This window comes from Cyclopterus lumpus, chromosome 4 (assembly GCF_009769545.1).
Source record: "Cyclopterus lumpus isolate fCycLum1 chromosome 4, fCycLum1.pri, whole genome shotgun sequence".
NCBI classification, from domain to species: Eukaryota; Metazoa; Chordata; class Actinopteri; order Perciformes; family Cyclopteridae; genus Cyclopterus; species Cyclopterus lumpus.
Window position 1 is genome coordinate 1,980,105 of NC_046969.1, and position 24,899 is coordinate 2,005,003.

At 41.3% G+C, this 24,899-nt stretch overlaps 1 protein-coding gene across 3 annotated transcripts; it reads left to right on the forward strand.

The window, feature by feature from the left end:
• The first annotated feature begins 7,835 nt into the window (after positions 1 to 7,835).
• On the forward strand, positions 7,836 to 24,023 carry cherp (calcium homeostasis endoplasmic reticulum protein). 3 transcript variants are annotated; one of them, XM_034530862.1, is made up of 20 exons: positions 7,836 to 8,054; positions 8,907 to 9,080; positions 10,530 to 10,568; positions 12,667 to 12,836; positions 14,336 to 14,473; positions 14,584 to 14,735; positions 15,155 to 15,266; positions 15,526 to 15,615; positions 16,919 to 17,117; positions 17,255 to 17,421; positions 18,478 to 18,732; positions 18,868 to 19,060; positions 19,161 to 19,414; positions 19,930 to 20,063; positions 21,679 to 21,765; positions 21,998 to 22,144; positions 22,255 to 22,368; positions 22,466 to 22,560; positions 22,679 to 22,864; positions 23,377 to 24,023. In XM_034530862.1, the coding sequence occupies exons 1-20, from the start codon at positions 8,030 to 8,032 to the stop codon at positions 23,412 to 23,414; spliced, it is 2,769 nt and encodes a 922-aa protein (XP_034386753.1). In that variant the 5' UTR covers positions 7,836 to 8,029; the 3' UTR covers positions 23,415 to 24,023. The 3 variants fall into 3 exon arrangements, with proteins under 3 accessions (XP_034386753.1, XP_034386754.1, XP_034386755.1); XM_034530863.1 differs by having other exon boundaries at positions 7,875 to 8,054; positions 17,291 to 17,421; XM_034530864.1 differs by lacking the exon at positions 10,530 to 10,568 and having other exon boundaries at positions 7,875 to 8,054.
• Positions 24,024 to 24,899: the final 876 nt, after the last annotated feature.

The window sequence follows — 24,899 nt, forward strand, 5'->3', positions numbered from 1 at the left end:
GGTCATATATATATATATATGTATGTATGTATATATACATATACACACACATATATATATATATATATATATATATATATATATATATATATATATATATATGTATATACCGTATGTATGTGTATATGTATATATACACATACATATACAGTGCATCCGGAAAGTATTCACAGCGCTTCACTTGTTCCACATTTTGTTATGTTACAGCCTTATTCCAAAATGGATTAAATTCATTATTTTCCTCAACATTCTACACACAACAACCCATAATGACAAAGTGAAAACTGTTTTTTGCAAATGTTTGCAAATCTATTACAAATAAAGAACGAAAACATAACATGTACATAAGTATTCACAGCCTTTGCCATGACACTCAACATTTAGCTCATGTGCATCCTGTTTCCACTGATCATCCTTGAGATGTTTTTACAACTTGATTGGAGTCCACTTGTGCTGAATTCAGTTGATTGGACATGATTTAGAAAGGCACACAGCTGTCTATATAAGGTACCACAGTTGACAGTGCATATCAGAGCATAAACCAAGCCATGAAGTCCAAGGAATTATCTGTAGACCTCCGAGACAGAATTGTATTGAGGCACAGATCTGGCGAAGGGTACAGAAACATTTCTGCAGCATTGAAAGTCCCAATGAGCACAGTGGCCTCCATCATCTGGAAATGGAAGAAGTTTGGAACCACCAGGACTCTTCCTAGAGTTGGACGCCCAGGCAGACTGAGCGATCGGGGAGAAGGGCCTTAGTCAGGGAGGTGACCAGGAACCCGATGGTCACTCTGACAGAGCTCCAGTGTTCTATGAAGAGAGGAGAACCTTCCAGAAGGACAACCATCTCTGCAGCACTCCACAAATCAGACCTGTTTGGTAGAGTGGCCAGACAGAGGCTACTCCTCAGTAAAAGGCACATGACAGCTCGCCTGGAGTTTGCAAAAAGGCACCTGAAGGACTCTCAGACCATGAGAAACAAAATTCTCTGGTCTGATGAAACAAAGATTGAACTCTTTGGCCTGAATGCCAAGCGTCATGTCTGGAGGAGACCAGGCACTGCTCATCACCTGGCCAATACCATCCCTACAGTGAAGCATGGTGGTGGCAGCATCATGCTGTGGGGATGTTCTTCAGCAGGAGGAACTGGGAGACTAGTCAGGATTGAGGGAAAGATGAATGCAGCAATGTACAGAGACATCCTGGATGAAAACATGCTCCAGAGCGCTCTGGACCTCAGACTGGGGCGACGGTTCATCTTCCAACAGGACAACGAACCGAAGCACACAGCGAAGATAACAAAGGAGTGGCTTCGGGACAACTCTGTGAATGTCCTTGAGTGGCCCAGCCAGAGCCCTGACTTGAACCCCATTGAACATCTCTGGAGAGATCTGAAAATGGCTGTGCACCGAGGCTCCCCATCCAACCTGATGGAACTTGAGAGGTTCTGCAAAGAAGAATGGGAGAAGCTGCCCAGAAATAGGTGTGCCGAGCTTGTGGAATCATACCCAAGAAGACTTGAGGCTGTAATTCCTGCCAAAGGTGCTTCAACAAAGTATTGAGCAAAGGCTGTGAATACTTATGTACATGTTATGTTTTCGTTCTTTATTTTTAATAAATTTGCAAAAAACAGTTTTCACTTTGTCATTATGGGTTGTTGTGTGTAGAATGTTGAGGAAAATAATGAATTTAATCCATTTTGGAATAAGGCTGTAACATAACAATGTGGAAAAAGTGAAGCGCTGTGAATACTTTCCGGATGCATTGTATATATATGTATGTGTGTATATACACATATATATATGTATGTATATATATACAGTATATATATGTATATACCGTATGTATGTGTATATGTATACATATACACATATATATATATATATGTGTATATGTATATACCGTATGTATGTGTATATGTATTTTTTTTGGTTTTAAAGGGAGTTTTTCCTGATCCGATGTGAGGTCCTGGGACAGGGATGTCGTATGTGTACAGATTGTAAAGCCCTCCGAGGAAAATTTGTAATTTGTGATTTTGGGCTATACAAAATAAACTGAATTGAACATTCAAAAACTGATTATAATCTATAATGGCAGCATCGGCTGTAGAGGATTGCTGCCAGTGTATGACTGGTGTCAAGTGTTCATCAGAGTCAAAGTCTGTGGGAAGAAACTGTTGTATGTCTGCAGTGTTTTGGCATACAGTGTTATATAGCGCCTCCAAGAGGGGAGAAGCTGAAACAGGTTGTGTCCAGGGTGTAAAGGATCTGCAGGGATGTTTCCTGCCCATCTCATGACTCAAGGTGTACGTCCTGAATGGAGGGCAGTCAGCAATGGTTTTCGCTGCAGTCTGTTTGTTGTTACAAGGTTATAAAAAAGAGAAAGGTCAGAGCTATTTCCAAACATTGCGTACAAAATCAAATGTTGTGGGTTGTGGGCATTAATGTTAGATTATTTAATGAACACCTTTAGATGTGGTCAATCATCTTTCATATGGCATTTTCTGTTGTTATTTATTCTTTGTAATGTGTTTCTTGTCTGCTGTGCACTGTGGACTGTGTCGATTGTTATCTGTATGAGTCTATTGTTGTCTGTATGAGCTTTTGGTGGCAAATGAGTTTCTGGGGATTAATAAAGTTTTCTAATCTGATCTGAACGGTTTCTTCTTTTTTTCTCCATGTTAAAGCGTTATTTGGGAGGAGTTGTTAGTGTTCCGATGTCAGGACAGACGATATCGTATGAGTACAGATTGTAATGCCCTCAGAGGCAAATTTGTGATATTTGATTATGGGCTATACAAATGAAATTCAAATGAAAATGTAATTAAATTCACCATCATTTATTTATGCACTTACCATGAAAATTACTCTGAACTTGGGAATAAAAAGACAACACGACCCTACCCAAAATTACTAAAGTATGGGACTTTGAAGACCACAAGGACAACCACACAATGCATCCACACAAAATAATAACTCCATCCCAGCCGGGATTGAAGAGGTTAAACAAATGTTCCAATATCATAGTCTTATGCATAACATCTTGCTTCTGTTGCAATGTTTCAGAGATGTTTGCTCCTTCACCAGGCAAAGGCAGACTGACTTGGTGATGTGTCAAGTTCTCATGTTCGTTAACATGACTAGTTTTATTTTTGAATTACAAATATGAGGAATTTTGTCTACCCGGTTTTCAGTTCACAACTAACAAATATTGTAGTCTACTCTGTTTTGTTAGCTCTATGGAATTGTATTACTTTTGAGTTTCAAATTGTATTTGTATTGTGGCTTGTATTTCCAGAATTTATTTTGTGACATTCAGTTTGTTCCTTTTATTAAAGACACTTTTTTAACACTGTTATTACATGTTTAACAGCTATTACATTTTATATTTCAAGTTCTGAAGCAGATATGTACAGTACGTTTTACATGTTAAAATCTGTGTGCTTCAAGTTTACAGAAGGGTTGAACAAAGTAAAAAAAGCACAAACATTTTATAGTTGTGTTTGTTTCCTCAAGTGTTGTGTAAAACACGTATTGATAAGCTTTACTGTATGCACAATTATTTGCAGGTTTTATTTATTGTTGTGGGTACAGAAAAGTTGATGGACTGGCGGCCTGTCCAGGGTGTCCCCTGCCTTCGCCCTATGTCAGCTGGGATAGGCTCCAGCGCCCCCGCGACCCTAATGAGGATTAAGCGGTATTGAAAATGGATGGTACAGAAAAGTTAATGCACAGACATGACAAACAAAGGTCTTTTGAGAAGAATATTCTTTTTTGATAGTAAGTAAACTAAATTTAACATTGACTAACAAAATGTTTTTAATTTATCGGTTTATTTGAAAATGTTACTTTTATATTATAGCAAATTAAACTTTTTATTTGAAAGAAATGTAGTAAAAGTGGTAAAAAAGCTAAATTATTTATTATATTGAAAGGTTTTGTCTAAAGTTAATGTATTGATTTAGGTATTCTTTATAATTATAGTTTGTACTGAATCAGAATATTTTATTGTGAAAAGTTAATTTGCTTTATCAGTGTTTTAATTAGTTTATTTGAAAGTAAAAACTGTACTTGGATGTAATAATAAATATTTGGTTGGTGTGTGGTCTTTAAAATACATTAGTGTTAATGTAAAGTTTTGTCTTTGGCCAAAGCAATATTTTTGCAACAAAGTTATCTCTGGAATATGGGTATGGTATGTGTAGTATCTTGGCTACTTCCTGTTCAGGCAACTGTTGTGTTGTGTTGATGTCACCAATGTGTGCGGTAGTTGTATAGGCTTCAAGAAGATAACAATAAAGATGGATGCCCACCGCGCACTATAAGACAAACTGGTATCAAGTGTTTTACTTAGACAATTAAATGTCAGTATAGACATGCTACATGGTGCCAGAATAGCTTGGTTCTCACTTCGACCTGACCACGGAATATGGAGAACGCAGGCGTCCCCATGCCACGGATGGATTGTGATTCATCCAACCTGCCCGGCGAATGGAGAAAGTTTCGCCAGCATGTTTAGCTAATGTTCTCCGGCCCGCTAAGCGCTAAAGAGGAGGGGAAAAAATGCAGAGATGTATATAATACATAGACCCTTGGGGGAGATGAGAGAAAGGTACTCCAAACATACTATGGGAAGTTTGACGCATATTTAACGCCCAAAGCTAACCCCATTTTCGCGCAATATAAAATGTCATGAAAAGATACAAAGGGTGTTAAAGGACCCCAGCCTAGTACTCAGGCTACTGAGGTGTTTTTCCCTCGGATTGATCTGGCTCTTGTTCAGCCTCCACCCTATCACCCACGGAAACATTTGATTATGTATAAATATGTGTTTATTCTCTATGCTGAGATATGCCAAAATATCAGCGGAGACAGCTAATACTCTTCACTCCACAGCGGTCAAAACTGTGAGCCCTTTCCGGGGTGCCGTCAATCATGATCTGATTGACTATATAGGCAAGCACAGGACCACAGAACAGCGCCACCCAGTGTACATATAGTTTAAAAAAAAATTAATAAACTGAATTGAATTGAAACAGGAAGTCGGAGGGGCTAAGGCCTAGCCAGCCCTACAGTAGCCCAGGAGACGTAGGGCTACATAGACGTCTACACAGGGTTTTAAAACAAAAATGATCTCCGTCCACACAGGTGTTTCATCACCGTTATAGAAAGGATTTCCATCCATATAACCTTCCTGAAAACAAAACTCAAATGACTTTTTATGGACATGCAGGTGCCGATGCAAAGAAGAAGTAGATTGCTTTGTTAGTTACAGAAAATACGACGAAGTTGTACTCTTTAATAACAAAAGTTCATGCATGTATACTCACACTGACCGTGGGGGGAAAAACGTTTTATATACTTGCTCTCTCTTTCCCTCTCACACACATTAACTCACTAGATTACGGGTCAATAAATTTGGTTAGCATACATCTCTCCTCGTTTCCGCTCGGTTTCGTTGTTGTCTGTTCTCACTCGTAGCTTGGCTGGTGGATAAAAACCTGTCGTATTGGAAAGCATTTATGCTTTTGTTAGTTTACAGTTTCTGTGTGGACTTCACAATAGTTGTGCAGAACAAAATAAGCAAAAGGAAAGTCCTCCATTTTGTGTCCATCACCCTCCTCAAAGCCACAATCCCGGACTTCAAATGACAGCTCCATAGAGCTGATAACAGCGCTAGACACACGCCAGGTAAATCGCTCCAATAACAGCTGCTTCCTCCACATGTAGGCTTAAGTATCATTATAAAATGCAGAATTTAACTGCACAACAGCTGCTAGTATAGAAAACAAAGCCAGTAACTATTGTATTCCGTTATCCAGGATGAAACAAATCACTGGTAGACCTGGCTGTTTGTTTTCTTCCAGAAAAGGGTCACATGATAAGGGCATAGGGGACGAATCAGGGAAGGACACGTCGTGACTGCGAAGATCCAATTAAGTAGCAAACGCGGGTGTCTACGTCATCATTTCCAAACTTATGCGATGACGCCTCTCCACTCCCTAGAGGTAACCCTGGCGATTCCAAACTTTTCTGGCCTCGGGAGCGTGTTTAAACTTAGGGAGGCTCATTGTACTGTAAACGAAGCAAACAATATGCGTTTGATCATGAAAACATACAGTAGTGTGGATGTAGCCTGAATCTATTCCACTATGCAGCTGATCGCATGCCCCACTGGGCTCTGCACCTCCGCCAGAGAACCAGAGGTTGCTTATAGGCTTGTGGATCGTCTCTTGAGAGCACTCCAGCGAGCTCGCAGAAGAGTCTGCTAGCCTGACTGGGGTGTTGACATCATAACCTCTTGCAGGCACATCCATGAGACCTGTTTTTTGAGGGACTATTCGACTGCAGCCTGCATCTAATGCTGACTTCTGTAAAGGGTTCATAAAGGGCTCAAAATGTCTGCCAGAGAGCCCTCAAACACTCCAGTTTGACAGTGCGACATCCCTAAACCCTCAAGGACTTTGCGGGGCGCCGCAAAGTGAGTACACTGTGAGTGTGGAGATTGAGATTGGGCCTAAATTGTATGCCCATTTGACTCAGGCTAACCCAGCAACGGGAATTCGGTGACTTCACAGAGACCTGGCTCATTGTGGAAACCCGGATCAAGCTGCACTTGACGGGCGGACTGCAGGACAGAGAGTTGGATTCCTGTGGGATGAGAGGAGGTGGACTCTATTTACACCATGATACTTGATGCTCAAACACAGTCAAGGTTAATGGGCAATTTACCCTAATGATGAATTACAAATGTGAAGAGCTCTGCCATAGAAAATGGTTTGGTTGCTGCTGTTTACATTCTTTTTATTTATTTATTTTTTTTATTATTATTTTTCTGCCGCTGTTTGCATTCATGTTTTTACAACTGCATTTTGTTGTACAACCCCGTATTGCATAATGACAATACATTACCCTTGAATACATTACCCTTGAATATGATACAGTACCTTACCCAGTGACTGTTAGGTTAATTTCCCCTGTGTCCTTAGATGGGTATATTCAAAAGAAAATAAAGAGATGACGAGAATCGGGCAGATAATTAGAAAAACTGGGTGTGTTTTTACTGGTCGTAAATGTAATATAAATATTAAAGAACGCCAAATCACTGAACAATACAGTAGAGATGTTAGCCACTGTAATGGCATTGCAATGGATGAAGCAGACTAATTATCAGCGCTAGTATCATTACAATCCATGTCATCCCAAAACAGACCAGATATATACTATCAAATATATTAATTATTCACACTGCATCAGTCAGGTTAATGAGGATCCCAGCTCATAGCGGTTCGATGGGAATGAAACAGGATACAATCATGGATTTAGCTTTCATTGAAGCTGAAGCTAAAGCAGTAATATGGAGCAATATCATGTCTACTGCCAAAAGCATTGGGATGAATGAAACAAAGGTCGTCATATGAAATAAGGCAAACAATGGGAGGGATGAAAACAACAGGAAAAAACTCCAGAGAGCAAACAACTATATCAAGACTGAGGTTAGAGGACAGAGTTAAATAAAACAATGCAGTCATTGGGGAAACATCCATCAGATCTGTGTGAATTAAGAAACGGTTGAACATGGTATGTGAAGTATTTAAACACTCCAGAGAGAGGAGCTAAATAATTGTAGGGTGGGTGTATTTATATATAAATATAAATATAAAGCCTTGTTTGAGTTTTTTAAAGAAACTGGATTATTGAATATAATCGAGTTTTTTATTTTGTTAGTCTAAGTTCGGGAATAGGGAAGTCCGTGCACGCTCCAGGACAGTAGATGGCGGTAATGTGCCTTTAACGACAGTTGTCACCTGCCATTCAATACAACGAAACCGAAGAAGAACTAGAGCAACTAGCCAATCAGAAGTAGAGTAGGGCGGTTCTTCTTACCCTAAGCCATACAATTGGTTTCCGGCCCACGTTACAGGGGTAGCTTAATGCTTGGTCCATTTTATAAACCAAGTAGTGGAATATAAATCGAATGGTCTGATCTATTACGGTTCAGCGGATGTGCTGTAACTGAAACAAATCATGGATATCCCCAATGCCCCAGAAGGTGAGCAGTAACGTCACGCTGCAACGTTAGCGTTAACGCTATATGATTGCCATAGCACGTTAGCTAGCTACCGTGCTACCTGGCGCTAACGTTGTTCAACACAATACGTTTCCGCTGCATTTAGCCTTCCGGCCAACTGTGTAATGTCAGTGGCTCCATGCGATTCTACGAGCCGTGTTTGTAAGGTTGATTTGTGCACCAATAAACAGGTGGAGGATGAACAATGATCTACTTGTGTATTGTAGCGCAACAGCTAGCTAGGTTAAGCGTTCATAACGCTAACGTCCGTTCTTTCAAAGTACTAACGTTAGCTAACTTACACGGCCACACATTTAACATATTTTATAAGTTTGCGATGTCCCTTTTCATGTTCTAATGTGGAGCGCTAACGTTATGTGACTGTGGCACAGTGAGCGTGCATCCTTCAGCCAGTAAAGCGGACTAAACGCATGGAGTTCCAGTGCGGACTGTTTGTCGATGAGGATGCCTTCTCCTCAGGCTAACCGTACTCCACTATTATCTCAATGCCAATGAAAACTCCGGTCTCATTCAAATGGTTAGATTCATGTCCAGATATGTGCATCTTTAGCACGTATTTGGGTGTTAAAGATCAGATGAAATGTTCATCCGGTGTTCAGATGTTAAACTCCCTTTTCACAATAATGGTTGTAGCCCCTTCAGTTTTTCTGAAAGATTAATACCCAGGTAACAATCTTTGAAAACCCAGAAGATGGTTAAACTAAGCTTCCCATTGGTCGGAAACGGAGCATGGGTTATGGTCATTTGTTGCTGTCTTTTTAGTTTGCATCATCTCTGACTGTATTTGTTCTCTCTGCTTTTTTTCTGGTGCAGATCAAGAACTGAGGAATGTCATTGACAAGCTGGCCCAGTTTGTCGCTCGGAACGGGCCAGAGTTTGAAAAGATGACGATGGAGAAACAGAAGGACAACCCTAAGTTCTCCTTCCTTTTTGGGGGAGAATACTTCAGCTACTACAAGTGCAAGCTTACTATGGAGCACCAGCAGCGTATGTAGTTAAAAGGACAGTCTACTATAAAACCAGAATTTACACATAGATATTTTTGTAATGTTGGAGTGTTTGTTGTTGAAGGCTTTCAGTCTTTCCCAGTGCTATAGAATCCTTCGGGAGAATAATCAAAATACGGAATTGAATTTAAATGCCAAATAATGCACGACTCGAAGCTCTTTACAACACAAGCCAGCATTCACTCATACACTGGTGGCAGCGGCTACCGTTCAAGGGGCCAGTCTGCCCATCATGAGCAATAATAACCAGTCACATGCACACACTCACATGGATAACACAATTTGAGGTTCACTATGTTGCTCAAGGTCACTTAGACTTGTAGACCTGCAGGGGCCAGGGATCAAATACGACCCTCTTATGCAGTCATATAGGCCAATAAGTGATAAACACGTTATTTATGTTATGAAATTAACACATGGCAACTTGGGGACATAATCCAATTAGAACATCTTGCATCTTTTGCAAATAAGGTAAACTGCTGATTGGACTCTTCAACATTATATTCCTAATGGGTATTCAAGTAGTTGTGTCCTTTGGTTTTATCATCATACAAAGCCTATCATGCAAATACTGTACCTCCTTCGATCTACCACTTTCATCAAGCTTACTTCTAGCAGAAGTCATTCTTAATGTTTGCTGCCATATCGGCTGTGTTTTACAGTGGAGTCACAGTAAAACCACACGCTGCCTTCATCTTCTGGTCCATATTTTCATCGCTAAGCCACGTGGAGCTCACCAGTTCTAAACCAAATAGATCTTTGAATTTGCTCTTTATTTGAATCCAGAGTTGGGCTGGACATACAACTTTAATGTGTTTTGATCCGTGCCTCTTATTTGCAATGTACTTCTTGGGATTGCTCTTTGTAACCCCCACTAATGCTGAATGTTTGATGTGCTCCCAAACCTGCCCAACACAGTTTTTGTTTTATGTGTACACGTTCTGTTTACGCCGATCTGAAATACCCCGCAGTCAAGTAACCAACACAACATTTTCAACTAGATTATTTAATACATATTTCACATGGCTTTTAGTGGCAGAATCCAAATATGAAATATACTGTTCTGGTTCTGCCATTACTTAAAAACCGTAAAACTATGACATTTAAGTTAACCACACAATCACGACACCCTGCTGTTCTATAATTATCAGCAACGTTATTTAACTGTAGTATTATGTATTTACTCATAGTTCTGACTATCATCTGACTTTTATTGCTGCTTCTTGCTGAAGTAGAGAAAGTCGTAGCATCTTACTGAACCTATATTACTTTTTGGTCGCTGTATGATGATTAGATAATAGCACAATGTTGTGCAGGGTTGCATGGAGTTCTTCTGTCAGTCATGTAATACCACTATATGCATTACTGTATTTCCATTTGCTTTTTGTCACTTTCTTTCCATTTGCTTTTCTTCACTGCTTTTCTTCAGATTCTTCTACCCACGATGGGGAGGAGTATAAATCTGAAGGTATTTATTGGGAACCAGATTTGTCACACATATTCAAATTCCAGTTGGAAAGCTTCTTGTTTGTTTTCAGTTAAATTGTTCTTGTATGTTTTTCTTTTTGAGTATGTGCTCTATTGTTTTGAAGTAGACTAAAGATTTCTCTATATTCTGTTGATGGTGCTGATCAAATTGTGCTTAATCCTCCATTTGGATGGTTTCTGGTTTAATTAACCCTATCAAACGCCATCTCGCTAAGCGGCCACAAAGGAGGTTATCAACTCCGTGAATCAACCTAGGGTTTCTCAATCTGGTTAAATAAATACATGTGTGTATTCTATTAAATTATTGTGCTGCTTAGACGTGTTTTTATTCTTTCAGCTGCAATCCCGGCAGTGTGGAACGGACTTGAGGGCAAATAAAAACATAATTAAAAGCAGGAAAACTGGAGTAAAGTAACTGCATCCAATCTGTGACTGTAAGACACAACTCTGAAATGTCATGCAGCAACACATGGTTCAAGAAGCGGGGACACACAATAAATATATTTATCTAGAAATGTTCCTTTTATTTGTTCCCAAGTCTGTTTTACACCTCGGTTGCAGCTGAAAAATAAGGTGGAAATATTGTCACACGCCAATAGAATAAATGAGCAAAGCATTAACTCGGTACAGTCTGAGCTATCGGGCGCTAGATGAAGTGGTGAGGTTATAAATCTATTAATTTACACATTCACACAGGCAGAGATTTATTGCCAGCTGTCTTTTTTTTTTGCATGTCTGTTTAAAATGTTTTTAGTCTGCATTCTGACTTTGTATTTGTGTAATATTATCTAAAGATCCATAAACTGAATTTGATTGGTCAGTAGGCGGTGCTTTTATACGAGTTGATCTCTTATCTCAAACGTCAACTCTCCAAAGCAGGTTAGGTGTTCAGCATGAGTAACCATGGCGATCTATCCTGGTAAGAAGTCAACCTCTGTCAAAGGACTGAAATGACCTTGCTAACACCAAATCCAGCTTTGTAGTACAGGGCGCCGAGGTCTAAAATAGGCTGCTCTGCTGACGGCATACATGCCTATGTTTGTGATTGGTCAAATGCTGCAAACTCCTCCCTCTTTGTGTGAACACGCTCACAGATTGAGAAACCCTAGGTTGATATACTGAGTGGCTGGCCACCATCGTAGGAGCGTTTAGCAGGATGGCGGTTGTTAGGTAGTTAAACCAGATAACCAAAAGATGTGTTGGATGTTGAACTGGCTTCAGTGCTCAGCTTGTTCAATCTGGTTGCATCAAAATGCTTTTTCTTATGATTCAGGGCATCTGTAGTGCAAGAGCTGCATGCTTTTAGTGGGATAAATACAATACTGATTTCATGAGATTTTAAAATATTGAGCAAGGTAAAAAGTGATAGGTCAGAATATATCGTATGCCAAGCTCACTGTGAAGTCACAACACCTTACCATACACACATATGGTGTGGGGCATTTTTGACAGCTTGCATACCTTAATGAAGGGCATTAAACAAATCCTTAGAAAGTGATGTTTTTTACATGACTGATATGATCAATGATCCTTAAAGCAGCCTAGTATTTATTGGCTCAGGACATCCCTAGTTAGAATCATAAGCAAGAATATATGATAAAGAATGTTTTACTTTCATCTCGATTTGTGGGCCAGGGTTTCTCTCTAACATCAAATAGGAATGTGATGTCATCTCCTTGCAGTAGTTGTATAGCCTCATACATCTGTTCTATGTTTGCAAACCTGGGTGCCGTTGGTGATTCTAACATATTTCCCTCAGCGGGGGTCTGGGGGTCAAGGAATGGCAACAACGACAATGTGAATGCTGATAGCATGTCATTTAAATTATGTTCACTCGCTTGTACTTGAAATGTTTCATCAGCTCACTGTATGTAAGCCGATGGATCTTATTTGACCTTTTAAAGGTGACTTTGATTTATATACTTTAGTGTATATGATTTATGGACTGCGTCCTCTTGGGCTTCTGCGTCACATTAGCCGTGGCACAGTATCAACCCTCCCAGCCTCAACACCAATATCAGAGCTTTACCAAACTTCCAGACTTCACATTTTCATGTTTCCTGCGGTTTTCTTTGCAGAAATGTACAACCCCGGCACCAAAGACGTGGTTGACATCCCCCCTCCATCGATGTCGATGACTGCGCCGCCCCCAATTCCTTCGCCTGCAGCGCTGTCTTTGGATGAGCTCATCCAACAGAGCCAATGGAATTTGCAGCAGCAAGAGCAGCACCTGCACACACTCCGACAGGTATAGAGCAAGAAAGAAATGAATACATCTGGCACAGTGTAGAGCCCCCGTTTCAACCAGAGGCCAACTCAGGGTGTCAAGAGAAATCATTTTGGTAAGGTCATTTTAGTATGACAGTCTGCAACAGACAGCGCAATGCTTTCCAATTGATGGTGACATTTCTTTTCACTGACGATGTACCTGTTACCGTATGTGACAACAGGAAAAAGGGAACACGGTGTTAAAGGAACGGTGTGTAACATTTAGGGTGATTAATGGGCAGAAATAGATTAGAATATGCATAACTGTGTCTTTAATATGTGCACATTCCCCTGAAACTAAGAAATGTTGTGTTTTTGTTAACTTAGAAAAAGCCATTTATATCTACGAAGGGAGAAGGTTGTCTTCCATGGAGCCCAGAGCAGAACAACTTAACACTGGCTCTAGAGAGACTTTAGCTATTTTACATTACCTGAAGATAGGGATTGGTTACTAAAACTCGGTAATAAAGGGGTCCGGGTGCTCAATTATTAAAGATCAGAGTATTGATAAGCCCCGATGGAAATTGTGTTTTTTTTCCCCGGTACCTTTTAATGTAGTGGTGTAATTTATTATTGCGCTGCAGCGCACATCTCCTCTGCTCTCTTTGTCGGGCTGACCTTCTCCAACTACACACACACATACACACACACACACACACACATACACACACACACACACATAAACACACACACATGCACGCACATACATACACACACATACACGCACATACATACACACACACACACACACACGCACGCACATACACGCACATACACACACACACACACACATACACGCACATACATACACGCACACATACATACACGCACATACATACACACATACACGCACATACATACACGCACACACATACACGCACATACATACACGCACACACATACACGCACACACATACATACACACACACACATACACACACACATACACGCACACACATACATACACACACACACATACACACACACATACACGCACACACATACACGCACACACATACACGCACATGCATACACACACACATACACGCACACATACACGCACATACATACACGCACATACACGCACATACATACACGCACACACACATACACGCACATACATACACACATACACGCACATACATACACGCACACACATACACGCACATACATACACGCACACACATACACGCACACACATACATACACACACACACATACACACATACATACACACACACACATACACGCACACACATACACGCACATACATACACACACACACATACACGCACACACACGCACATGAAGCGCGAGCAAAGGCTGTGAGAGGAACAGGAGGAATGACTGACAAGAAGCAACTTTGGTTTGGCTGCTGTTACTATTTGACATCCTACCTGTTAGCTCCTGTTCCACTTCATGAAGAAGAATGGTTGATATAATGTTCTGATGCTTTATTCCCTGTCCTCCTCAATAAAGGAACAAGTGACTGCAGCCATAGCTCTGGCTATGGAGCAGCAGACCCAGAAAATGCTGCAAGAAACTCAGTTGGACATCACCGAGTTTGACAACCTGCTGCAGCCCATCATCGACACTTGCACCAAAGACGCCATCTCTGTAAGCCTGCCATAACAGAGATTCTCTCATGAGCGCTTATGTTCGTAGATTCCTAAAATACTGTTTCCAATAATATTGATATCTCACTCATGTGTTTGTCTCCCTGTCAGGCTGGGAAGAACTGGATGTTCAACAATGCCAAGACTCCACAGCACTGTGAACTGATGACATCACATCTTCGCAACCGCATCACTGCTGATGGAGCGCATTTTGAGCTCCGCCTACATCTCATCTATTTAACCAATGATGTTCTCCATCACTGGTACACAAACCAAAATAGACTTACTTTACTCCTACACTTCATCATCATGATTATGTTATTGAAAGTCTTATTGGGGCTATGTAACAACATAGCCCCAATAAGACTTTCAATAATTCTAAAGTTTTGGAGTGACATTCTGATTTTCTTTCTCAGAAATATTATTGACAGCAAGGTTGTGACATGAGGTTATGTGCTCCTTAATGCCGACTTGAACTATTATGCGGCACACAAACTTAAATGTGACTGGCCGGCCACTCGTCATGGCTGAGCAGCTGATTTGCAGTCTTGATCTGTTAGTAACACATCTCGTATAAAGAAGCTTATTTGGGAATTAAAAAACGATTAAGTGAGAAGAAAATTGTTCACCAGCTTTCAGTATATTCCACTTTGTAACGTGTTTTTTAAATATGTCTTCACAGTCAGCGGAAGCAGCAGAAGGATTTGCTGGCGGCTCTGCAGAACGTTGTGGTTCCCATCTACTGCACCAGCTTTCTGGCCGTAGAGGAGGAGAAGCAGCAGAAGATAACTAGGGTAAACACACTTTCAACATCTCTACCTCTTCTCAGATTACAGTACTACTAGTCTAAGTAGTAACATTAACTCCATGGGCCACTACTGGTAGTGTTATATGAGTATATTGAAGGAAGTACCAGCATGTCAGTTGCATTGACTGGAGTGTGTCTTGTTTTTAATAGGACAGTGTCAACCTTTCACATATTGGTTAGTTAAATTGTTATCACTGAGTCTACAGTTGTCTTTCTCTGATTATACCCACCCACTTCCGTTCCAGTTGTTGCAGCTGTGGGAGAAGAATGGGTACTTTGATGAGGAGACCATTCAGCAGCTCCAGAATCCAGCCCTTGGCCTCGGCCAGTACCAAGTGAGTAGAATACAGTTGAAGGCTCTACTTGCCTGTCAAAGCCAGCGGATGGGAACCACCATCTGTTTTATTTTCCTCAGGCACCATGAACAAAACAAGCCCGCAGCTCAGTCCATTATCTTCATAGCAAACTGCACTTAATCCATAGAAGAATGCCTAGTTTCTCCCAAGTTCTTTCACCACCCCAACATCAGACTCAAAAATATTGTTTTATTGTCTTTCCTTTTCCAATTTGCCCAGCTCTTTTTTTCTTTTTGCTTCATGTCTATGAAATAATCATGCCTCTTGTTTAAGTTTAAAGACATCACACATTTTTGGGTCAGCCTCATCTCTGTTGTTACATTAAAATAAAAATAGGTCAGTTTGTTCTTCCAAGAGAATGAGCATGGTCTAAGTGGTTGATTAACATAGAAACATGTGCACAATCTAAAAGTGCAATATGGCCTATATCCAAATAAATAAAAACGTTTAATGCATATAGCAGTAGGTGTCGTGCTGGATATTTTACAGGGAGCCAGTGCAGAGCAGCTAATACAGCAGTCATGTGATCTCTTTTCTTAGTTGTTGTGAGTACACGAGCTGCAGCATTCTGGATCAACTGGAGGGATTTAAGAGGCTTATTAGAGCAGCCTGATAATAAGGAGTTGCAGTAATCTAGTCTGGATGTAATGTGTGAACAACTTTTTCTGCATCGCTTTGAGACTTTTTAAATGTTACCTAGGTGTCCTTGAGATTTGTTTTACGTGGGGGTTAAAGGACAAATCCTGATAAAAGATAACTCAGAGATTCTTTAGATTCCATATAAGAGTAATCTGATGAGTCTGAACTTCTGAATCTTATCCGTGCAGGATATTAAATACCTGCAGTCTCTGATTTGAGAGAGGGGCTGTGTGTCATTTTACAATATGACACAGCAGTAGCAATTTAATTCATTGTTTAAATCTCCAGACACAGATGTTCTGTGTGTTTTTTTCTAGAAAGGTGGTGTTCACAGAGTCATCTGGAATAACAGCTGTCACAAGGATGAGCTCCATCAAATGTTGTAGGACATTATTAGCAGCAATCCAAACTGCTTATTTTCTGTCACGTTAGGATTATTCTAGGTAGGTTTCAGTTTTGCCACGTCCAATTAGTATTTGCAGTTGTTCATGCGCATGGAAGTGAAGCCATATAATCAGTAATACCAATACATACATACATACATTGATTTTCATGAAAATATAACCATGAGTGGTTTTAATTCGCTGATAATCCTGGATCAATTTGAGATAATCTTAATTCTAAATGTTGCCCTCTCTCTCAGGCGTCTCTGATAACAGAGTATGCTGCGGCGGTGCAACCGATCCAGCTGGCCTTCCAGCAGCAGATCCAGGCTTTGAATACCCAGCACGAAGAGTTTGTTTCCAGCCTGAAGCAGCAGCAGCAGCCGCTGTCTGCCCCTGTAGCACAGCTAGTTCCCCTAGCTGAGCATGAAAAGGCCCTGCCTATGACCACAAAAGCTGGTGAGAGAACACACACACACACACACACACACACACACGCACACATCTTGTTAAAGGGTTTTGCTGGTTCGTGATCAGCTCTACAATGGGCAGGTACATGTATCTTTGTGCTGTAATGTGTTGGTGGTTGTGTGCAGGGGATGTGAAGCCTACCATGTCGGTACTTCTTCCAGGGGAGTTTGATGGGTCTTCATCCAGGCCCCAGGACCCCAGCAACCCCAGTGGGCCTTCAGATATCACCTCTAACAAGCCTGCGTGGTATGACACTCAGCAGCACTTGGGCCCCTGGAACCCCAACCAGCCGGTAAAGATTTTAAAAAAAAGTTTTTGAAATGAATCTTTCTCACACAGAACAGTAATAAACAAATGGGCAACCCTAATAGCAATTTAGGCAGTCTGTAGGTTTACACAATGGACAGACGTTCTCCATACTGGTATGGACAGAAAGGCAGTGGCTTATCCTCACTAGCCATCGCCCATATTTACATTGATTCAGTTGGCAAAGGTTTGTGTTCAAAGAAAAATAGAAAAAAGAGATAGAATCTAACCCCACAGTAGATCGTGGCAAAGTCAACGCTCAGTTTCATGTTCCACTTTGCACAAGTGCCAAAAACCTGTAGGTGCATATCTGCGCAGTGGCTTTTGAAAATGGAAAATGATGTCCAACTTTTATGCTGGAGACAAAGAATAAACCTCCAACCTAGACGTTTCAAATCGGTTAGCTCCACAGCCAGTTATACAATGTGTGTGATGTCTAATGTGCTATATCCTTGGTTATTGACGAGTCCACTAACAACAGTGACTGCATAATAATCATAATAGTAGGTAAGTCGTATTGCACTGCCAGTTTTAATGCTATTTATGGTCTCTTTACAGTACAGTCGGGCACGCCTGCAGAACAGCTGCATGTTTTAATGACTTTGTTCATCTGTAATATAACGATATCATATCAAAGACAAAAAGTGTGTGTCCTGGTCATAGTTCAACACTCATCCCAGGGGTCAAACTGAACAGTAGTAGAGGTTGTACCGAAGTCTGGTTCAAAACGCAACATTCTGCGGCAGAGCAGCTAATGGTCTGGGTTTCTATCACAGTTGCATATAGTAAGGTCAGACTCTGTTTGTAAGAGTTTATAGCCTGCCATACTTTTAGGAGGCAGCCCTGTCCTCGTAGTGGGTTCAGGCCCCAGCAGTGGTTCTATTTGCAGCATGTGCGACCCACTGGCTGCGCCTGGGTCTCACCCTCTTGTGACAGTGCTTGCCTTGCCTTCAGAATTCCTTGCTTTCGGTTTGAGCGGTGTATGTGTGACCTCAGGCAGCAAATGATGTTCAGGCCCTTTCTCATACTTGTCCTTCCCTAGCCTCCTTTTGACCCAAACCAGCCTCCCCCTCCCTGCCCTCCTTGGAACAGCCATGAGGGGATGTGGAATGAGCAGAGGGACCCGGGAAATTGGAGTGGAGGTCCACCCAGAGAAGGAGGCCCCTGGAGCGGCCCTGGTGGATCTGACCAAGGCCCTCCATCTTGGAACTCGTATGACCAGCAGCCGCCATGGGGGAACCAGCCCGACCAGCCTCCATGGGGCCAGAGGGAGCCCCCATTTCCTCCACGCATGCAGGCATGTGGTCGATGATCATTGCCATTTGACTGGCTTTGCTTTGATTTATTATTGATTTGATTTCTGTTGCGTCAAAGATTTTGCTGGTCATTGACATGAATGACGGTATCCTGTGTCCAACTTGCATTTCTATAGAGACCTCCCCATTTCAGAGGGCCCTTCCCTCCTCACCAGCAGCCACCTCCTTTCAACCAGCCCCCACCACCACATAGTTTCGGACGCTTTCCGCCACGCTTTATGCAGGACGACTTTCCTCCCAGACACCACTATGACAGGCCACCGTACACCCCACACCGCTTTGACTATGCTCAAGGAGATTATCCTGCAGGTAAGTGCAGAGGCAGGAAGCCTCCCGCAACTACTTTATCTCCACCTGTAATTGTATTAATTTACTCATCTCATCTTATCTTATGTCTTTAACAATATAGACATCCATTTGCCAGACATGCCGGGTCCTCCCCACCACCATCCCAGTCAGAGGCTCCCTCCCCCAAGTATGGCTGCCGATCATCCTCCCTGGGGTGGAAGCCAGCACCCGGATTTTGGCCAACCCCCACATGGCTTCAATGGCCATTCACCCCACATGCGTCATCGTCAGCAGCCAGTGCAAGATGACCCCAGTCTGGTGCCTAACGTACCCTACTTTGACCTGCCAGCTGGTCTCATGGCTCCGCTAGTCAAAGTACGTCACCATCTTCTGATTAGAGCAGTAGTACTCCAAAGTGTGGGGCCCGCCCCCCTCGTCATGATGGATGGGTTCGTACATGTCGGGGTTAAAATCTAATGCAGAAGTAATGTTTTGATAAGTCTTTTTCACGTTAGAACAGTAAACAAATCTGCAATCACAATAGCATAATAGTGTTTACAGAATGGACAGATACTTGACAGGGAGAGAAACCAACCAAGACGTGTGTTCAGCTCCAAGATGGAAGAAGCAAACCATCATGATTGAATAGGATGAAATAACGGTGGTAAAGTCTAATTACGCACTGCCACTGTGGCCTATAGAATGGTGAAGGTCCAAGACAGGACAGTGGAAGTATATTACAGACTAGTCTGAATAGCTAAATGGATTATCATAATGGAAAAGGACAATCCACATTAATATAGTACTGTAATTTTCAAAATAGAAAAGACTGATCCTTTCCCAGTACTGTTTCATATCTCATGATCATCCTTGTTATGTCTATTGCTCAGCTTGAGGACTGTGATTACAAACCTCTGGACCCTAAAGACATCCGGCTGCCCCCTCCCATGCCACCTAGTGATCGCCTGCTTGCTGCTGTGGAAGCTTTCTACAGCCCTCCATCCCATGATCGGCCTAGGAACAGGTACTCACACACTTCAACTCTGTCTGAAGACAAATTAAAATTTAAATATTGCGAATACATCAGAATGTACCAATGGGGTCCACCCCTTTAACTGGCTGTTGTTAGCCCATATAAACAAAGGGATGTAACCAGTATTCTTTACTTTCACTCTGAGCGGCTGAAAACACTAGTTTTTATAGTTTGATTTATTCACATAAAGTAATCTTCATTTTCAGAAACATAAGACACACACTGCATTGCCATTTTTAATGAGTAAAGCAAAAGAGAAATTGAGTAAGTTGTTGTGTTGGGGTTTGATAGCATGTGAATTCAATTTAAATAACCTTTTGAAATCTGCTTATCAAATCTAAATAATGTCATTACTTATTACCATTTATTAGTAAACTAACTGTTTGCTGATTATAGAAACTGGTTTGCAGAGACCACATTAACCAGATGACTGGCTTTCATGTTATCTAGTGCGTGACTGGGCCTCAGTGGAGAGCAGGGTCGTCCTTCAATCAGAGGTTCGGCGGTTCGATCCCCGGCTCCGCTAGCCATGTCGATGTGTCTTTGGGCAAGACACTTAACCCCAAAATATCTCCCGTAGCTGTTCTACGGTGTGTGAATGTTAGTTACTGATGTGCAGGTGGAACCTTAGCTCCTCCCATCAGGGTGTGAATGATGTCATGTAGTGTTGAAGCGCTTTGAGAGGTTGGAAGACTAGAAAAGAGAAACAAGTACAGCTCCATTTACAGCTGCTAAAATCTTCCATAGGCCGTGGTGGCAAGTTAACAATGAGAAGCCTGCTAACATTTCATTTGCCAAGCATCTATCTTGAGGTACTGACACTGACTTTATGTGAGTCATCTTGTATTTCTACACTCTTAGGAAGTTTGCAGTTCGGTGGGAAGTTTGAATACAGTGTGTAATTTGCTTTAGATTGAGGTTCTTGTCATGTAGGGAAGTCGTGACTCTAGTTTAAAGTTAAGGTTATCATTTATTATCATTAATTTACATCATGAAACAGTACTTTAGTGTTGATTTTGTCTGTCCTTGGACCAATGCATCGGTACTACATTGAGGCTGTTTCATAACCGGTTAAGAGTGAAAATCAACATACGCAAACAAAACAACGGAACAATCTTCGCTCCCCGTGAAGGGCATACACCCACCTTGGCATCACGATCCCTTCCGGGGTGAACAGTCTGTAGTAGAGGTGTGACGATTTCAATTATTAAATAGAAAATCAATCGACATTAAAGCTGCAGGCAGCAATGTACGGGCCCTCGCACCTTTGCGTACGTCGGGGGTACTTTCGGACAACACGCCCACGCCTACAGAATTGTGTATATCTATGTAAAACGCACTGCGAGGGCTGCTTTGTCGAATTTTGTTGACATTTTTTGATTTTCAGCAAATGTCAGAGGTTCAAGCTGACCTATCCTAGAGTCTGTGGGGAGGGGCGAGGAGATGGCAGGGGGTTCAATTAGAGGGTTAAAGTCAGAGTGGATGAGGAATGTGAACGTTGTCTCGTGACTGCAGTAAAACAGTTGCAGCTCGTTGATGTGTAAGTGACAGATTTGATCAACATTGAACCAGATCTAAAGTCTACTGTGGTTTGTGTCTCCACCAGTGAAGGCTGGGAGCAGAACGGCCTGTATGAGTTCTTCAGGGCCAAAATGAGAGCCAGGAGAAAAAAGGGACAGGAGAAACGCAACAGGTGAGCTTCCTCTTCCTTCTCTTTCTCTTATTTGTTTCTATTGTTTTGACTTAGTCTGTGGAAATGAGCTTTCAAATAGCTGTCTGTGTGTTCATTCTGATCAAAGTTCGGCTTTGTTACTACCTCCCCAATCCGTTGTGGAGAGGATGTCACTATTGGTGAAATAAGGGCCCACCTGATCAATGATTTAATCCTCTCTTTTCCCCACCCTCTGTCGCTCACCTCCTTCCAGCGGTCGTGGAGGCAGTCGCTCCAGCAGTCAGTCTCGCAGCAGAGGGAGATCTTCATCTCGCTCCAGCTCTCGCTCCTCAAAGTCCTCGAGGTCCCAGTCTCGCTCATCCCGCTCCCGCAGCCGCTCTCGCTCCTACTCACGATCCAGGTCTACAAGCGCACACACACACACACACACACACACATACATATACATATATATATATATGTATGTGTGTGTATTTTTCTTATGGGCATGCTTAACCTACCTCTTATTAGGTCCAGAAGTGGATCCAGATCTTCTCGCAGTCGCTCTCGCTCCAGATCCAGATCACATTCACAGTCGCCTTCGAAGAGACGCCATGGCCCCAAAATCCAGAGCTCTTCTCCTGTGTAAGTCCCCTTTGCTGTTCTTCAACGAGATGTTTCCCTGAAAGAGCGTTCCTCTGCTTACTGAAGTATAGATGACCACGTCTCCTGCTCTCTACAGCTCATCATCAGTGTCGGTTGCCCCTCCCGCCAAACCATCTGCAGATAACAGGCTAGGGGAAGAGAACAAGGGCCATCAGCTGCTAATGAAGATGGGTATGCTTTAGAATATTTTTATTCTGTCCTGAAACCTAAAGGCTGGCTTCGGGAACTTAACGTCATGGTAAAATGAACCACATAAATGTTTATACTGATTTCTAGCTGTCTTCTGTAGGCTGGAGTGGTTCAGGTGGTTTGGGGGCCAAAGAACAGGGCATCCAGGACCCTATCAAAGGAGGAGACGTCAGGGACAAGTGGGACCAATTTAAAGGTGTGGGGGTGTCACTGGACGACCCATATGAGAACTATCGCAGGAACAAGAGCTACAACTTTGTCGCCCGTATGAAGGCACGAGAGGAAGGTATATACACAAATGTTTATGTTGAATTTGAAATGGAATGCCACTTATTTACCATTTCTGTTCTGAAAGACAATTGTCCTCATGCAAGAACCACTAGTACGAACAGATTTGTTCTTAAGTGGCTTACAAGGGATTTAGGAGAACTTGCCGCATTCTCCAATTTTCTTGTAAACAACACAAGTCATGTGTTGTCAAAGCCTGAAAGTTCAAAATCACCTATTATTCCTTGCTATATTATTATTATTATTAATTATGCTAACCGTATGAAAAAACGGAAGATAGAATCAAGATAAAAATATGAAAATGTTCTTGCATGATAAATGCATTTTTGGGGGTTGTATTGTATCAAGAACTAGGCATTTATATTTTCAGAGTACATGTTCTCTGTTTATGAAGCGCGAAACATATTCGATTGCACTTTATTTTTATATTAGAATTGATCTGTATGAAATACGGTTAGATTACATGCTCTTAAGATAACCATAAGTCTGTTCTTTCTTCTCTTGACTCAGTCAATCGGGAACCCCAGGAGCCCCCTCCAACTGATTGAAGTCATCAAATAACGTCAAACTCCTCCTTCTCCATTGCCCCCTCCACCAAGGATCTGAATTACTTTTCAATGCAGGATCATCACCCCTCCTCAGAAACCAGAGTGACGATACAAAGCATCACCACACTTGTAAAACCTGTGAAAAGTATTTTTGCTCTCTGCTTAATCAAGAGCTTGGAATAATTTGTCCAAGCAGAAAGTATCATACTTGCAGTCAGCACTAACACTAGTAACCCAACAAGGATGTTAAGATCGGCACACTGGAACTACATTCTCATGAAAAAGGGGTGTGGCAGCACTAACTAGCTCACTCCCAAAGTTATCAGTTTCTAAAAAGAGCGTCCCACAATGTGTAGGCTGATAACAGAGGGCTGATTTAGACTCAACATTTAAGATTGCTGCAGAAAGAATTGTGATGGTTAAATATGGACAACATTAAAAAGTGAAATGTTGTAAATGTCAAGGCAGTGGTTTTGGAAGTGGACCCTCTTTAGTTCTGCATAGATACAAATCATTTTAATTTTGGATCATCTCCCTAGCGATGCTTAGTTAAAAGAGTTAACCCATCTACCCCTCAATGTATCTCCAATAAAATGTTCTATATATATATATATTTGAAATGTTTTGTTTTGTTTTTAGAAATAATGCCTTTTCGATTATTCATTTCTGCTGAATAAATAGTCCTAATGAAAATTGCTCACTGGTTAGTGTCAGAAATCAGAAATCTCATTGGTGGATACCTCAAAAATAACTAGATATAACCTAAATATACAAAACTCTGTCTAACAAATGTGCCGTTTCTTTAATTATGTCTAAATATTGAGGGAAAGTGCATAGGTGATTAGTTACTCTTTTGACATGCATCAGTTTAGAGAATTCCTCAATTTTATTCAGCTGAATTCTGTCTGCCACCAATAATAAGCAGTCAGCTGCCATTTTTCTTCAATTAAAAAAGTGAAGACGTGAATTTGCTTTAAAGTGATGTGAATAAACGGTTTTATTGTTTAATAAGTTACTTCAGTCAAACTTTGCAGATTTATATCATAACATCGTCTCAGTACGTGTCATAAATTTGTAAACCTGTATTTTGACTTTATAATTCATAATATACTCATTCCTAAGATTTCATAATTTCTTGTCTTCATTGTGTGGCATTTGTTTAAGAATCATATGAACATATACCCTAATGATTTGATATGGGGTCAGATCTTAGATTAGACTTTCTATACTGGTGGATCTCAATGACTTAGAATATCATTGGAATGTGTATTTATTTCAGTAATTAAATTCAAAAAGTGAAACTCGTGCTATATAGATTCAGTACTCACAGGGGGTTATATTTCAAGTGTTCATTTCTTTTAATTGTGATTATTACAGCTAATGAAGACTTCAAATTCAGTATCTCGGAAAATGTGAATAAGTTCAATATTTATTCGTGGTGTCACTCTAGTCAGCTAATGAACTAAAAACACCAGCAACGGTTTC

Coding starts and splice junctions, on each gene's coding strand:
- cherp (XM_034530862.1), top strand. CDS start 8,030: ATGGATATCCCCAATGCCCCAGAAG. Junction 18,733..18,867: donor CATTTCCTCCACGCATGCAG/GCATGTGGTCGA, acceptor GCATTTCTATAG/AGACCTCCCCATTTCAGAGG. Junction 19,415..19,929: donor TCATGGCTCCGCTAGTCAAA/GTACGTCACCAT, acceptor TCTATTGCTCAG/CTTGAGGACTGTGATTACAA.